The sequence below is a fragment of the Aptenodytes patagonicus genome, chromosome Z (assembly GCF_965638725.1).
Source record: "Aptenodytes patagonicus chromosome Z, bAptPat1.pri.cur, whole genome shotgun sequence".
Lineage (NCBI taxonomy): Eukaryota > Metazoa > Chordata > Aves > Sphenisciformes > Spheniscidae > Aptenodytes > Aptenodytes patagonicus.
In genome coordinates this window covers 88,912,282-88,929,567 of record NC_134982.1, presented here as the reverse complement: position 1 = coordinate 88,929,567, position 17,286 = coordinate 88,912,282, and the positions used below count along the sequence as shown (strand labels likewise).

The 17,286-nt window shown below is 42.9% G+C and overlaps 1 protein-coding gene across 2 annotated transcripts; it reads left to right on the top strand.

Moving 5' to 3' along the window:
- Window positions 1-603: 603 nt before the first annotated feature.
- ERAP1 (endoplasmic reticulum aminopeptidase 1) lies at window positions 604-16,854 on the top strand. 2 transcript variants are annotated; one of them, XM_076362073.1, is made up of 19 exons: window positions 604-613; window positions 733-1,262; window positions 1,424-1,562; window positions 2,830-2,964; window positions 3,515-3,635; window positions 3,993-4,147; window positions 4,695-4,808; window positions 5,562-5,693; window positions 6,227-6,358; window positions 6,504-6,584; window positions 7,026-7,183; window positions 7,681-7,760; window positions 8,048-8,231; window positions 10,308-10,464; window positions 10,555-10,739; window positions 11,452-11,613; window positions 12,491-12,631; window positions 12,739-12,820; window positions 14,751-16,854. In XM_076362073.1, exons 2-19 carry the CDS (start codon window positions 760-762, stop codon window positions 14,895-14,897), a joined length of 2,808 nt encoding a protein of 935 aa, XP_076218188.1. In that variant the 5' UTR covers window positions 604-613; window positions 733-759; the 3' UTR covers window positions 14,898-16,854. The 2 variants fall into 2 exon arrangements, with proteins under 2 accessions (XP_076218188.1, XP_076218189.1); XM_076362074.1 differs by lacking the exon at window positions 604-613 and having other exon boundaries at window positions 693-1,262; window positions 3,993-4,111.
- The last annotated feature ends 432 nt before the right edge of the window (window positions 16,855-17,286 follow it).

Sequence of the window (17,286 nt, the reverse complement as noted above, 5' to 3'; positions counted from 1 at the left end):
GGGGGGCGGGGGAGTGAGCGAGCGGCTGGGTGGGGCTCAGTTGCCGACTGAGGTTAAACCACGACACCAAGTTACTGCTATAGCCTTGAAAAGAACAAGTGGTGACACCAAGACCTAAAACATGTTAAGGGCTTACTTGCCTTTTATTCCTCTATTAAGAGAAGGGAATTACACTCCAGCACGCAAGTTTTAATACACATACTCCTGTCTAACGGTTGGCCAATCCACAGTTATTACCCCCGAGCCCACATACACGTGGATGTCACCACGTCCAGCGCCTCTGGCCTTCTCCCCAGGTGGCTCCGGTTCAGTAACCGAGCCGCAGCGCTTAGTCCAGCCCGCTCATAAGAACCTCCACGGGGCCAGGGCCGGGGCCACCCACCCGCGGAGGCCGGGGCGGGCAGCCGGGGCTGCCGGCCGGGTCGGGTGGCGTACGGGGAGCGCCGGCACGGAGCCACGGCCTGGCTCCGCCCGGACCGGCCCTCAGCGCGGGGCCGCCCCCACACGCCGCGGGGCGCGGCCGGCGAGGCAGCTTTCGCTTTCGCTTTCGCTCCCGCTCCCGCACTCGGCGGCGGGCGGTGGCGGCAGCGGTGGGGCCGCGGGCCGGCCGCAGGTAGCGGGCGTGCTGAGGGGGGCCGGGGCCGGGGCCGGGGCGGCGGCGCGGCGCGGTGCGCCTGCCTCAGGGCTGTGCCCGGCGGGGGAATTCCCGCGGTTTCTTCCCGTCCCCGCCAGGAGGTTGCCGGCGGTCGCCGGTGGAAAATGGCAGCGCTGCGCCGGGCCGGGCCGTTTCCAGGCCCGCCTCCGGCCGTGGCGGCGGGGCTGCTAGGACTGCTGAGCGTGGCCTTGGCTCTCGGCGGTGACCGGGGCGGCGGCAGCCCAAGGTTTCCCTGGGACGCGGTGAGGCTCCCCAAGCACGTCATCCCGCTGAGTTACCACCTGCTTATCCATCCTAACCTCACCACCCTGACCTTCTCTGGGACCGCCACCATAGAGGTCACGGTCACCCGGCAGACCAGCGCGGTGGTCCTGCACAGCAAGCGCCTGCACATCACCAGGGCTGCCATTGAGGCTGGGAGTGCCCGCTCGGCGCAGAAGGCGCGGGTGCTGGAGCGCCAGGCCTTCGAGCAGGTGGCACTCCTCGCCGCCGAGCCGCTGCAGGCCGGGCAGTACTACACTCTCAGCATCCAGTACTTTGCAAATCTCTCCGAGTCCTTCCATGGTTTTTATAAAAGCACCTACAGGACCCAGGAAGGAGAACTCAGGTAATTCTTTTTGACATGCAAAAGTTTTTGGTAGTACCTGTAGTTATTTTGTAAATGTGAAATTACTCTGTTTTCACACATCGGGGGGGGTGGGGTGGGGTGTGAACGCTGCGCATACGAAGGTTTGTGACCAAAACCCTTTTTTTTTTTCCTCCGCTTAGGGTGCTTGCAGCAACACAGTTTGAGCCGACAGCCGCGCGAATGGCCTTCCCATGTTTTGACGAACCAGCCTTCAAAGCCAGGTTTTCCATTATGATTAGGAGGGAACCAAAGCACCTTGCGCTGTCCAATATGCCAATTGTAGGTGGATACTTTTAACTGCGTGCTGTTGATTGGTGACCTTTGAAACAAGGAAGCAAAAGGAGAACAGAATATCCAGCCATTTGCTGTTAATGGGAATGGTCATCTGAACATTACCGCGGTTCCTCTGTGAGAGTGTGTGGTGCTGTTGCTGGTAGTCCTGACACAAGTTTGGAAAGGAATGAAGAAAATAGTGCGTGGTGTGGGTTCCTGCTTCTCAGCAGGGGTGTGAGAATGATCAGCACAATGTAGTCTCCATAATCTTTATTTTACTCACAAACTGCTTTCCATCTTGGATTTTAAGATTAATGATGAAATACATATGAATAAATACATGATTCATGTGTATTAACTTAATTGTCAGACAAGCAGGACCTTCTCTGGGGAAAAAAAAACAAAACTTTGGACTTCAAAAAACATCTCAGAGTGAAAGTGCCGTGCATGTAATAGCTACAAATACCGTTTGTGATTATAAATACTTATGCATATATAGGGTTAACTACGTTTTGTACATTTGATCTTACTTTGGGTGTAAGAGATTCTTCATAATTTCTTCTGTACTATTAGTTACTGCTTTGCAAGGAAACTAACCCTTATAAATGAGGGAACAGCACCCCCCCACCCTCCCCCCCCCCCCAAGTACCTTTCAAAACCGAAACATTTTGAAAGTTGGTGTAAAAAATCAATTCTTTTGTAGGGAAATGGATAAAATAATGGATAAGGAGTGGGTGCCAGTGCCACAGTTCAGTGTGGCTAAATGTGTCCTGGGTCTAAGTTTGTTAGCTAAGGCCCTCTGTAACCAAGAGGGGAAAACGGATACCTCCAACACGTGACTCCTTTTATGCTAAACTAGGTATGAATCACGATTCGGAGGAGTTCGTTTCTCTCATGTGTAACAATGGCTGCTGAGATTTATACAGCTTCTAATCAGCTGAAGTTGTGCGAAATGAATTCGATCCGTGCGCTGGCAGACACTGAGAAAAACTGATGCAGTGAACAGTATTTTCATTTTTCTAGTTTTACCAATGTAGAAGTAAGTAACGCTTATGAATGAAACTGCCTGTATATATATGTATATGTGTTTTCATTCTCTGTGGGGGGAAGAGTGGGCATGGGAATGACTTCTTTCCAGTGTTTCTTAGAAATGTGATGTAATATTTTTAAAATGTAATGTAGAACCTTTAAAATGAGAAGAAACACAACAATTGTTGGTGCCAAGGTCCTCACAGGTACTGCTAGTGGCTGATAAGCTGTGCTCGTTTTTTAGGTGAAGTCTGTGACTATAACTCCCTGGCTTGTTGAGGACCATTTTGATACCACTGTCAAGATGAGTACATACCTCGTGGCCTTTATCGTTTCGGATTTTAAATCCATCAGCAAAATAACCGGTCGTGGAGTTAAGGTAACTCTGTCTCATTTTAAGTCTGTATGAATACATAATGGTTTACTTTTCAGTTAAATCATCAGATTTATATATCTCAATGTTTTATGGGAATGAAAGGAAAGAAATTGGTTTTGTAATTGGATGATTAGTTTGCATTCTGAGCTTTATTAGTTTGAAAAGTTTTTGGTAATGGGCTTTTTATATAATTATATGCATTGGTAACGTAGTTTGTTTCATGTAAGATTATATAATTAAAGGCAAATGAAATACAGTTTTGATGGAGAATCAGCACTAAAATAAACCTGTGTGAGTTGAATGACCCTAACATGGTAGGGGTGGAAATAGAAGTCTTTGTAGGGGCATACTGGTTCTGGTAAGTAAGCTTTAAAACTTGGATTCCTAATTCTGATAGTATTTTTCTGCAAACGTTTTCATAACTCTTGTATGAGGAGCGTTAGGTGTGTGCTCTGGTGTCCCTTTTTATGGTCATTCAAGTAACTGTGGTAAAGAACAACTTCTGTAAGTTTTTGATGCTGGTATTGAAGTGCTGCCTGCTCGTCTGCTGTAGATCTCTGTGTACACAGTGCCAGACAAGATCAACCAAGCTCATTATGCGTTGGATGCGGCAGTGAAACTTCTAGACTTCTACGAGGATTACTTCAGCATTCCATACCCTTTACCTAAACAAGGTAAGTGTTAAATTTAATTCAATGTATTCAAGAACATTATTAAGCACAGAGAGTAAAATAGCACAAAATCAGTAATTTAGAGTATTAAGACAGGGCCAAGTTTGGCTCACAGGCTTTTAAAGTGGCTGCTTCACAGAACTTAAGGACAGGTTGAAAAGCTCCGCTGGGAACTGAAGATCCTTGTCTTCTGTATAGAGCTTTTTTTTAAAGTATGTTTTTGCAATTACATTTAAGAGACCCCTTGGAAGTATGTGTGATACTTGTGCCTGTGTGGGAACAGCCATGAAGTGGGAGAGCTGGTGGGCGAGTTCTTTGTTGAGTAAAATGACACTAGTACTATTTTAATGTTTTTTCTAGATTTGGCAGCTATTCCTGATTTTCAGTCTGGTGCTATGGAAAACTGGGGACTGACCACATACCGGGAATCTGCATTGTTGTATGACCCTGAGAAGTCCTCAGCATCTTCTAAACTTCGGGTTACTATGACAATAGCCCATGAGCTGGCTCATCAGGTGCGATTTGGGGAAGAATAAGGAGTTCAAATGGGCCTGCAGAGGGGTCGGGGTTGATGGCTCCTGAGCTATAAGCTGAAAATAGCTGCTTCAGCTTGAGGGTGCTCATCTGTGAATCACGAGGACTGTTTCTGGTGAAGGGGTCCCGGCAGGCTGCATAGACACGGAGGGCTGTAAACAGAAATGTGTTCAGTTCAGCAGCTGCGGGGCCTTTGCACCATTGTCAGCCCTTGAAATTAATTGCAGGCCACCAAAATAGGAACATAAAAGTTTGGAAAGGTTAACTGTTTCATATATGGCTCTCCTGCCAAACGTGGTTTCTTTACAAGGTTTCTTGGAACGTGAGTTCCAATACCTGTGTTTTAGTGTATTAGCATTAAAATGAGAATGCAATGGGAAGAGGCCAGAGCAAGCTGTATCACTAAGAAGAGGCTCCTTAGAGGTCAAGAACATACTATAAATGCAGTTTCATACAGGTCAGTGGCAGCTTTTGTGATAAATGGTGTATTTGATTTCAGGAGTGCTTTTTTTTTTTCCCCCCCCCCAGTGGTTTGGCAACCTCGTTACCATGGAGTGGTGGGATGATCTGTGGTTAAATGAAGGGTTTGCAATGTTTATGGAGTTCGTGTCAGTCAGCGTTACCCATCCAGAACTGAGAGTTGTAAGCAGCTGTTACTGTATTTTTATTGTTACTGTATTTTTATTTTATGACTGCCTTCTGAAGGAAGGATAAAGACCAAGCAGATTTGTGCTGTGAACCACTTTTAGATTTCTGTTTTATAGGATTATCTGATGTTAACTCTGAAGGATAGGAATGTTAATTTAACTATATGTAAGTATTTTCAGGAACTGATGATGGAAGTTAATGATTGTAGTGAAAGTGTATTCTTTTTTTAAAGACATTGAGACTTCCAAAATAAATAAATTATTTAATCTTATTTCATCAAATAGGGTCAGACTTGAAAACACTAAAATCCTTCCACTGGCTTTAGCAGAGGTCCGATACATGAAATTTTCTACGAAAGTGAGATGAACAGTGCATTTGGGCAGAATTTTGCCGTAGCACTACAGTGGCATGATAATAGGGAAATTCACCTTTTTTTTTTTTTTTTTTTTTAATTTGTTTTATGGTTACTGACCACTCTGTCATCAAACTGTTGGAATGCGCGGGTGTCTTCTTGGAGTTATTTTTAAGTCTCACTAGCTTGACTATTTAGGTTAGTTTAGAACACTAGAACTCATTTGGCTGTCTGTATTACTGTTTTTTTTATGCTCTGGAATAAAAAGAAAGATAGGTTTTGTTTTCTTTGTATGATTTAAAGATCATGTGGAATGGACTGAGAAGTGAACAAATAGGGATTCAATGGTCACTGAGCAAAATGTAGTAGTAATACTTGGTTTTGCCTCCTATTAGGAAGACTATTTCTTAAGGAGATGTTTTGATGCCATTGAAGTGGATTCATTAAATTCATCACATCCTATATCTACTCCTGTGGAAGATCCAGCTCAAATTTTAGAAATGTTTGATAATGTTTCTTATGAGAAGGTAAAATACATAACTGCTATTGATTTCAGTTGTACTGCTTGTACTATACAGTTGGATTTTACTGATTTCACCCCTACATACAAGACGTCCCTGACACAGGGTGTTAGTAGTTTTATGACTTGAATAATTCCTTGTCCAAAACACCTGGGTGGATTCAAATGGCAGTTGGCTTTTCCATTTCTAAAATGAGGAAGCCTTTACTTCTTCTATCTGTTCTGTATCAATTTAGTCTTAAATAATTTTTTTAGGTTCTTAACCCAAGGAGTGTTTTTCACCGAAGCATTATATGGTGCTGGCTTGTATAGTAATTAAAAAAATAACATAACTTACTCAATCAGTGATATTTTTAAGAGTAATGATCAGAAAAAAACAAAGTACTGTTTCAATATACATAAAACCCGATTATTTTTTGATCAGAGACATAGAAAAGTGAACTTTTAATGTAGATTAGTGGCATGCTGAAATTTTTCTGAAACAAGGATCTTGCCAGCTAAGCAGTAGTTTTGTAAACACTTCGTCCCTCTTTTTTCCAGGGATCTTGTATATTAAATATGCTGAGGGACTACCTGACTGCTGATGTGTTGAAAGCTGGACTTGTGCAGTACCTGCAGAAATACAGCTATCAGAATACAAAAAATGAAGATTTGTGGAACATTATGACAAATGCAAGTATTCCTTACTCTTATGTTTTTCAGTTTCGTAACTTCTCATGAATAATGTGTCTCGCTAATACATTACTGAAGACTATGACCAGTATTTATGATTATGACATCAGAGAGATGCCCAAAACTTCTGTTTTTTTCTTTTCAGATTTGCCCTACAGTAGGTAGTGATAAAAATGAACTACCAGGTGATGGTTTTTGCAGAAGCCAACAGTCATCTTCAAATGCAGTAAGCATCTAGTTTTCTACCCATCAGTATTTAGGAGTTTGACACGTATCTGTGCCTTCTCACGTTACTATTCCATGCCGTGGCATTGATGCGCGCACCTTCCAAAAGCATTCTGTGCCACTTGAGCATGGTTCTAGGGAGAGTGTAAGTTTCTTCAGTTCCACTGGAAACCTGTTTTCTCTGAGATTGAACAGAAATCCTACTCCTGTGCCCAGGGCTGACTGAAAAACAGCAGTGCTTAAAGCAATGTCATTAACTATATGAAAATGTCCACAAGAAAATCGGCTGGAGATGTCATGATATCCAGTCTAAACATACCTATGTAGAGCTTACACATACACAGCAGCTTTTAGAGTTCTTACGTGCCCATTTCTGTTTCACTGTCAGTGTACTCCATCTTCCTCCTCTTACGTGTCTTCTTTTTCCCTCGCTAAAAACCAGCACTGGACTAAAGGAGAGACCCTTGATGTAAGGGCAATGATGGACACTTGGACACTGCAAAAAGGTTTTCCCCTGGTAACTGTCACGGTGAGAGGGAAGAATGTCCACCTGCAGCAGGAGCGCTACATGAAGGGAGTAAATTCTCCTTCATCCACAGGGTAAACAAAATGGGGAAATCTCAGCACGCAAACTGAAATACTCTCCTATGGCAAACACTGTTGTACAATAAGAGCTTTTGCTGTTGTTTCTTAAGGAACGCTCCCTGAGCTGTTTAGTTGTGAGTCTTTCCCTTTGTAGCTCAGGATCAGTAGTACCCCTGTCGTTGGACCCTGCATGCCTGTCCAAGGTCCCGGCAGCTGCAGAGCTGCCGTGGCCAGGCACCTGGGTGAGCTGGGTGAGCCTGCGCTGGAGACACGCTAGTGGAACTAGGCTGGAAAGTTCCTATTGTTGTGGCTTCAGTGTCAGTGATCCCCAAAGCAAACTAAATGCAAGCTAGCTAGACGTACGTGGCTCTGCACTGAAGTCAGAGCTGTGAGTGCAGCGCGTTGCTGTTACTGTATGGGCAAAAGATACTACTCGGTGGTTAGACTGGGACAAGCTGGAGAAGCTTTTGCAAAGTTCTTTCACTAAACAAAGCACTTCTGTTTTGCGATAGGTACTTGTGGCACATTCCACTAACCTACATTACCAGTAAATCTCACACTGTTCAGCGATTTTTGATGACAACTAAAGCAGGTAATTTCTTTGAATAATTAGGCCATTAATTTATTCAAAGTTTGTTTGCAAGACTTTTAGTTTTGCAGGTTTTTTTTCAGAATGGGGAACTGGAACTACTAGTACTAGAGAAGCAAATTTTTGTCAGCTTAATACTACTGCCATAACGATCTCTTAATATATTCAGAAACCATGTTACTGTGTTTTCAATCACTGAAATGAGAGTAACAGTATTATTGGGTATAGTACTAGGATGTGTTTGAATCACTAAGAAAAAAAGGATGTTATGTTATGTTTTTTGTTTCCAGATGTCATTATTCTTCCGGAAGAGGTGGAGTGGGTTAAATTCAATGTGGATATGAATGGGTATTACATTGTGCACTATGAAGATGACGGATGGGATCGTCTGATTAACCTTTTGAAAGAGAACCATACAGTGATTAGCAGCAATGACAGAGCAAGTCTCATCAACAATGTATTCCAGCTTGTGAGGTATGGCCTTCTGTCCAAGTCTGAAAAAATGCAAACTGTATTTATGAGTATATATCACTGAGGAAGTAAGTGTTGGTAACGTATATAGTATTCATCAAATCTATTAAATAGACTGAAAGCATATTATTTTCTTGCTTACAGCAGTGTAAATGTGGGATTTCTCTTCGCTGCAGTGGATTTATCTAAGCCTATTTAGTGAAACGTGTTCAATAAAGACATGCTAACAGAAGGATGCCAGTGTGAAGTGATGGACTAGGATAATGTTTTTGCACCTGGAAAGATACTGGTGCCATTTCTCAGTTACAAAGAAGGCTATTACAGTCATAAAGATGTGACACAATTATGATCCTGATTAGTCTTAGTTCTGTGGGTGCATTAGAAAAGGCTGTGTCTTAGAAGCGCTTTGCAAACACTTCTGTGTGGCAGCCTGGCACAGAGAAATAAAGAGCTGACAGAAGTAACTCCCGGTCTGAGTGTACGGTGTTCAAGAAAGAGGGTAGTGGGGGGAGCTGGAAGAGAGTTAAGACCGTATGAATTTGAGGTGGCAGCTCACAGGGCCATGTCAGCAGGGCTAGTCAAGATTTTTGTTTGGACAGCAGCAGAAGGGTCTTTCTATTTTGAAGAGAAAGAGGAGAGTGATGAAAGACTGCTCTGCATGTTCAAGGAGCTTAGAGAGGAAAGGAAGGGACAATTAGAGATGCAAATTGGGTTAAGCAGGGTTCGTTTTATGATGGGTGACTAGAACATACTTGTATTTTGAGGCAGAAGAGGCAGGTGAATAAGGACAAAATGAGAATGTGTGCAGGGAGCTGACATGGAAAGGAAGCAGAAAAAAGGTTTTGCAGAAGGATGAAGAAACAAACAGGGAGAGTGAGAAAAGACCTCTTGCATTTTCTCTGTTTGCTCTTGGAAGAAATCATTGAGATGTGTCCTGGCAGAGGTAGAAGACAGTTTGCAAAGTCAGGTAAAGACAATGAAGGAGCAGTTGGGATTGTAGCTTTGAGGTTTACTGCAGGCTAAATATTTACATGTCAAGCTAGAAAGATGTTGCCAAGGAAATGATCTCAGTCATTGGATTCCTTCTGTATGTGTATGGTTTGTAGAGCAAAAGCAATAGTGGGGAGGGAGCAAGAGGGAGGGGCTGTGCTCAGAAAACCTTGGCATATGAGAGATGGGGGGGAAAAAACTCAATATTTCTAAATCGTAGAATCATTTCGGTTGGAAAAGACGTTTAAGATCATCAAGTCCAACCGTTAACCCAGCACTGCCAAGTCCGCCACTAAACCATGTCCCTGAGCGCCACATCTACACGTCTTTTAAATACCTCCAGGGTTGGTGACTCCACCACTTCCCTGGGCAGCCTGTGCCAGTGCTTGACAACCCTTTCGGTGAAGAAATTTCTCCCAATATCCAATCTAAGCCTCCCCTGGCACAACTTGAGGCCGTTTCCTCTCGTCCTATCGCTTGTTCCTTGGGAGAAGAGACCGACCCCACCTCGCTACAACCTCCTTTCAGGTGGTTGTAGAGAGCGATGAGGTCTCCCCTCAGCCTCCTTTTCTCCAGGCTAAACAACCCCGGTTCCCTCAGCCGCTCCTCATCAGACTTGTTCTCCAGACCCCTCACCAGCCTCGTTGCCCTTCTCTGGACACGCTCCAGCACCTCGACGTCCTTCTTGGAGTGAGGGGCCCAAAACTGAACACAGTATTCGAGGTGCGGCCTCACCAGGGCCGAGTACAGGGGCACGATCACTTCCCTGCTCCTGCTGGCCACACTATTTCTGATACAGGCCAGGATGCCATTGGCCTTCTTGGCCGCCTGGGCACACTGCCGGCTCATGTTCAGGCGGCATTCTCTTACAGTCCATTTCTTAGTTCAAAGATTAAATATTAGGTTTCATAGCTTACGTAGCTGCTCAGACACATTTCACTTCAAAAAGCAAAGTTAAAAAGAGTTTTGAAAATACCTTTAAGGCTTTACTATTCATATAGTTTTCTGAAAAACATTTGTCTTGGATTTTACTTTTGTCTTTTAAGTTTAATTATAACTTGCTTTATCCCCTCTCTTCTACTTCCTTAGCATAAAAAAATTGTCAATTTCCAAAGCTTTTGATTTAACTTTGTACCTGAAACATGAAAGACAAACCATGCCTGTACTCCAAGGTATGAATGAGCTGATTCCTATATACAGGCTCATGGAGAGGAGGGATATGGATGGTACAGCAAAACAGTTACAGGTAATATTTTAAGTAACTAGAACTTTCTAACTCTGCCTCTACCCTGTAAAATGCACTTTAAAATATATCTTCGTTGTTACCTTATTTTAGGAGTATATAATCAATCTACTTAAAGACCTGATTGACAAGCAGTCTTGGAGTGATGAAGGCTCAGCGTCTGAGAGATTGCTTAGGCACTCGCTCCTGCTGTTTGCGTGTGTGCACAGGTACCAGCCGTGCGTGGACAAAGCCAAAGGATATTTTACAGAATGGCAAAAATCCAATGGAACCTTGAGGTCTGTTCTGTAACTATTACTGTTTTTTTTTCTGATACTCTGTTTAGTTACACTAGAGTTAATTTATGAAAAGAGCTAAACGTCAGTCCTTTCCACACTCTGAAGTTGAACCTTCTTAGTTTTGTATCTCATGCTTTAGCTTTCAAGTGCCTTTACAGTTTGGTGTGTAATATGTGCCCAAACTAGCACATAACATCATGTGGTACTCCACAACTTGGGTTGTTACAGATGTTCTGAAAAGTGAAAATAACGTGTATTCCCTCATTTATGTGTCTGAAGATTGACTTACACCCGCTGTAAAAATAGGTAACTACTGTTCATGAACTTCACCTTATTTTTGTTTCTTGTCATGATGCAAGAACTTCCTAAAACACCCTCCAAAATGTCTCTGAGAGATTGTTCTGGGCAGGCCAAAGACGACATTCTTATGTATCTGACTGGGCATAGCCATGGAAGGAATATACAAAAATAAAGAAGAAGAAAAAAAAAGAATGACAAGTCCAGAATAGGAACAGGAACAATACTGAGATACAGCCTGAGATGTCTAACTGTTTCCCAGCCACAGGGATCACTTTCTAATACCCCTGAGGGACCAGTATTTTTTAATAAATTGTCTGCTATGCCAATTGACGTGTGATGGTGACATGGTTGTGTTTCTACATGTATTCTTAAATATGACATGGAGAGTAACTTGGTATTCAATTTGTTGTAGCTTGCCAGCAGATGTGAAGACAGCAGTGTATGCTGTTGGAGCACAAACATCCGAAGGCTGGGATTTCCTCCTCAGTAAATACAGACTGCACTTGTTCAATGTAGAGAGAGAGAACATTGAATTAGCTCTCAGCCTCAGCAGAAGTAAGGACAAACTTCAGTGGTAAGTAGCTACAGAGAACAGAAATGTGTTTGGGGAAAATTTACGAACATTGAAACAGGAAATAGAATTATTCAGAGTCTTGTTTCATAGCTTTTGAAATTCGCGGTGTATAAAATGCTTTACAGAGTTAATACGGTGGGAGGAAGTGGTCGCACCTTTGCATTTCTGTGTTTTGGTGCCGGGAGTCAATGAGCTCAGAATTTGCAGTAGCAAGTTGGGACGAAATACAAGTAAACAGCTATTCAGATACCTTATCTTTGCTTGACAGACACTTTATTTACCTTTGTAGTTACGTTGATTATAGGTAGATATGCTGTACATCTCTTAGAAAAATTTGAGGTTTCCTGCTTTTAAGAGAGCCGAGGACCACTGAGTTTTTCAGGTGTCGCCTTCAAACCATGCATTCCGTGAACGTGATTTCTGCCATTTGATGGGGGTGACAGCATGGGACACTGATTTAACTGTGTTCAGGTATCACTGGAGACACACTTTAGCTGTATCATTATGTTATTATTTATTCTATGCATTGCAGTGCTCTTTGGACACCTTAGTCATGAGCAGCACTTGCAGGCCTGAATTTTGCACTGAAACTTAGTATAGAACAAGTACCTTTCTTACAGAGGGAGGAGCGAGGGTCATATTCATTTGGAAATTTTGAGTAGGAGCAAAATGTAGCCTAGTTTTTTATCCTTAATATTCAGAATACAGGTCTACCAAGTAACTGTAATTGTGGAAGTAACAGAAATGGGAAAGATGGATGTGGCTGAGGAGTATGTTGTGAAAAGCTGGAAGTAACCCAGCAGAAATGATGCGTCAGGACCTTTGTCAGCTTTATCTACTGGTCTAAACAACTTCCATTTCTGTTATTAATTCTTAGGTTAATGGATCAAGGTCTGCGTGGTGACATCGTAAGAACTCAGGATCTTCCACATATTATTGCATTTGTTGCCAAAACCCCATCTGGCTGTCATCTAGCTTGGACGTTTTTAAAAGAAAATTGGGAGAAAGTTGTAGAAAAGTAAGGAACATAAGTTGTTTTACTGCTCTCTCTACCCAACTGTACTTTAAAACTCTACTTTCTACAAAAATAGACATTTTCTCAGTATAGGTGATTCTTTTTGCCAGATTTGAAGTCGGTTCGAATTCTGTAGCAAACATTGTCACGGGAGTGACAAGTCGGTACTCGACAAGGTCACAGCTTGCACAGGTAAGCCATTCGGATCCTGGTTTTAAAAAATGGTTGTAGCATAACTGAAATGAAAATTTGGATTAGATCTTAACATGGTAAAAGCACGACCAGTTATGAAGCATCAGGGCAATATCCTGCCTTTTCCTTGAAAAAGATTATAGCAGTGATGAGGTAGATTACTCAAGGAAGAGCATTAAGTCACTGGCAAGGAGAAAGATGTTCTTTGTTTAAGCAGTGAGCTTGCAGGCAGAGTATGAATATTTGCCAAAGCATTTGTGGTTTACCTGCCTTCTACCCACTCTGGAAAGTAGTAAGTGGGGAAAAAAAAAAGTAGGTCTTTTCACAGAGCAGACAGAAGAGAAATGCTGAAGGACAGTGAGAAGTCATCTCACTGTTCTACATCTTCTATTCCGGGGAAAATTCTCCATGCTCCTGGATGTCACATATGATGGTCACTTTGTCTGCTTATTCCACAGTCTCTGTTGATGGTAAAAAAAAAAAAAAAAAAACCAAAAACCAAAACCAAAAACCCCAGACTGGTCAATGTGCAGATTTAATGGCATTCCTGACAGTATCTTTTCAGAAGCTGCTACTTTTGTTGCCAGTTTAAAATTTTGTGCTGTAGGGCAAAACACAGGCATAAGTAATGCAACCATATTAAAAATAAAATGAAACAATATAGAACGTAGTTCTTAATCTTCATTTTAAATCTGAGTGGACTCTCACAGCGTGTCAATAGCAATGTCTTGGCCAGCGGCACAGACTGCAGGGACGTTTCTGTGTCCTACCCAGAAATGTGGCTGCATCTCCCCTGGGGATCCATGGGACTTACCTATGAGTCTCTGAGCACAGACAAAGTCAGCGTAAGGTTGAGAGAGAAAATCCAGCAAGTCCCTTCCTTGCATCCTATTTGTATCTTTCTTGTACTTTGTACAAGTATTTGCATCTTGTATCATAGTCATCAAAGTACATTCTCAGAAAATGAGGAATTTACACAGTATGTAGTCACTGTAGCTTTTGAAACTATCTGTCTACCATGAACACCAACTCAAGTCTGAGGTTGTATTAAGTTTCCACAATGAGCCTTGTGATCAGGAGCGCCTCCTTTTAAAAAAAAAAAGAAAGCGAGGAAGGCAGCTGCCAACAGGTCCAGCAGCCACAGGTAATGCCGTGAATTCAAGGAGTAGAAGCAGCCTCCAGGTTTCCAGTGGCTGCATTCCCAAGTGCTTCAAGGATGAGACTAGTGGCTTCCCAAGCACTGGGGGAGTTGGAGGGGTTGGTTTTTGTTTTAGAGAACTAGAAGGAGGCACAGGCTTCCCTGTGTAGAGAAAACTTCTTAGGGTATTTTACCATCAGCACCGACACTACTGCTGCTCCTCCAAAAGCGTTGAACGAGTGGCTTGCAGGCAAATGTAGATGACTCTTACTGAGTCACTCTAAAAACAGCTGCAAGGCCTCCTGTCTGTCCCACCAAGTTTCCCGCCTCAGCAGGAACACCTGCTTCAGCTGACAGTCTGGGAGGTTAACCGAGCTTTGGGTGAAGGTGTGTTACGAAGCAGAGCAGCCATCGGGCAGAGCAGGGGATGCTCAGTCTCCCCGGTGACGTCCACATTGAAACGCTGCCGTTCTGCCTGCGGGTGCTGCGGCTTAAATGGCCACAAGGGTTTGTTGAATGAGCAGGAACTGGACGGATCTGCCACAGGACGTGACAGCTCCTTCATTTTTTTTTTTATAATCTAATTCAAAATGTAATCTCCTTCAGCTTGTGAGAGCCAGCCACTATGAAACCTTTTTGAAAAACTGTTCTTGGGGTGGGGGGTGGGAGGGAAAGGGGGTGGAAGACCCAAGGCCAGGTTTGAGCGTCACAAATGTCTTGCTGGTCTTCCTCTGCACCTAAAGAGACATTGCTGCCTCTGCACCAACTGTTCTTTCACATTTTTGTCAACAGGTGAAGGAATTCTTCAGTTCTCTGGAGGAAAAAAGCGCACGGCTTCGCTGTGTCCAGCAAGCTATTGAAACCATTGAAGACAATATACAATGGATGGATAGAAATTTTGAGAAAGTCAAAACATGGTTGCAAAACAACCAGCTGTAAATTAAGGCACCTTGCTTGTATTTGTCAGAAATAACTGCAAAGCTGTGAAAATTCAGGGCTGGAGGGACAGCTCAATTGTATAAATTAGTTTCTTTGGAAGGAGCTGTAAGGCAGTCTAATGCTGCTGCTCAGTATTTTTCTCTCTCATGGTTGTGGTTTGCTGGGAACAGAACTACACCATCCATTGATCTCTCTCACCAGCTAACACTTTTAAGGGAAAAGGAACGTTGTACAGTGAACTAAGGCGTAGGGGAGGCTGACTGCTAGAAACCTGAAACACATTGCTTCTGGAAACTCAGAAGGTACTGGGAGACAAACAACCAAGAGAAACTTTCCACCTGCAAATGCTGACCCTGCCAGTACCGTTCCTAGGAAGGTACAACTGGCAGCTCTGTTTAACACTGAAGCTCTGGAGCAAAGCCCTCTTTGCACGTCTTTATCTGTAGGGTTTATGTTTCCCAGAGAATAATTTTTACACCCCAAGTATCAACCGTAATTAAAATTGCATCTGTCAAAGTCAATATGGTAAGGACTATCTAGGCAAGCTTTACTGTAGTCTCTCAGGGCTGGAGGTAGCCGCAGTGGTGCGGATGCTGCGCAGGGGTGAGGCCGAGCCCCTGCTGCACTTCGGTCCCCTTGATGCCACCCTCTCCCAGGGGTTCTGCCTGACTCGCTTTTGCTGCTGATGTAAAGACTTTGCCTGCACTGGACATAATCTTGCGCTTTTAGGTAACATTCAGAAAATTAGTACATACATTTTGTATGTGGGGGGAAAAAAAAGAAATCAGTGAATTTTAGTTGCGATGACTAACCATCAGTTTATTTTAGCAGGAATTTTTGCTTTTAATTATCCCTTTTTCACCTAATTGAAATGCAGCTGTTGTTGCATGTAGTTATTGACATTTAAAAGGACAGTCAGTTGTTCACAATGGTCTTTATATCTTATCTGTAGGGTAACAGTAAGAATTGTAAGCTAATTGCTCTAAGGAGAGAAATTATTAGTATGTGCTCAGAAGGGACAATTACTTAAGAAAGCTAAGTTGAAATCTTGGAAGTGGGGTTGGTTGTTTTTTTGGTGGAGGGTTTGTTTTGTTTTTTACCAGGCAGTCATGACTGGCTGCCTCTGTTTACCCACAGAAAACTTTTATTTTGGTACTGAACTTTAAAAAAAAAAAAATAAAAATAAAAATTCCATTTAAGCATGTGGTAATTAGTTGCACTTGATGTCTTTGTTCTTACAACCATGCCCTTGACATGACTCCATAGTGTTTATTTCCTCTGCAGTTCAGACCTGTCTCAGTTTCCTCATCAATATGCTGGAGCGTCCAGAAACTGTGACAAAGACTTGGGGGAAAAATGCATAATCTGGAACTAATCATAAGCTTTTGACTGTGCCTTGCTTGCTCTTCTCTCAACTAGAAATTATACCTGCCCAAGAAGTTGAAACCTACTTCATTAGAGTTGGGAAGGGCTGTTGAGTTGCTATTGAGGGTGAAAAACTCTGTCACAATGTTTTAGAAAATACCGGTTCCTTTCGCTTGCTGTATCCTTTTATATACAAGGCATCTTGTACCTCTTAACTCATTAAGGGAAGCAGGAATTCTGAGTAGGCTGTGCATCATGTGTACAACATTTTCTGGTATTTCAGGTATTGTTGCCTGTTGCTTGCTTTAAAACATTTTTCAGAGCTGAAAAGGCAATTTAACAAAAAATAAAATTTATTTACATGACTCTAGATATAAAGTACTTCAACTGTGTCATTTTGCACATTCATTTCTTTTGCTGTTGTGAGCAGTAATTTGCATTGCTGTTTTCCGCTTTAACTGCTTCATCCTTGTAGTACTCCTTGCCCTCCCCATGCCACAGCCCCCTTCTTGCTCCACCTCCCCCTTTTTCTAATTGAGGAAGCATCAATTAGCTGGGGTGTATCCAGATGCCTTGCAGCCCTCTCTACGGAGCATCACAAACCGGTATGTTGATACGACGTTTATCTCAACAGAATAAATTTCGTTGATTGAGCTGTAATGAGCGGACACCTTGTCTTGCGTGCTGTGATGGAAGCGCGCCTGCAAAACCAGAAGCACGCCAAGACTGAACTGCTTATCTGCACAGCCCAGAGAGAACCCGAACAGATACAGGGAAGCTGGGCAGGGTTCACATACTTCATTAGAACACCGTTTGTTCTGTTGCCTGAGAATGACTGTTAATCATTCATGTATCATATGTTTCAACAAAAATTCTAACTGGAATTTTGCAGCAAAATAATCACTTAGTTTCTGAGAACTCTTGTGCTTACGTCTTAATCTTTTAGCTGCTTCCCTACACAATGGGAAGACCACAAGTTATTTAAATCTGGTCCTAGTTAACTGTGATACAGCTTCGAAAACCA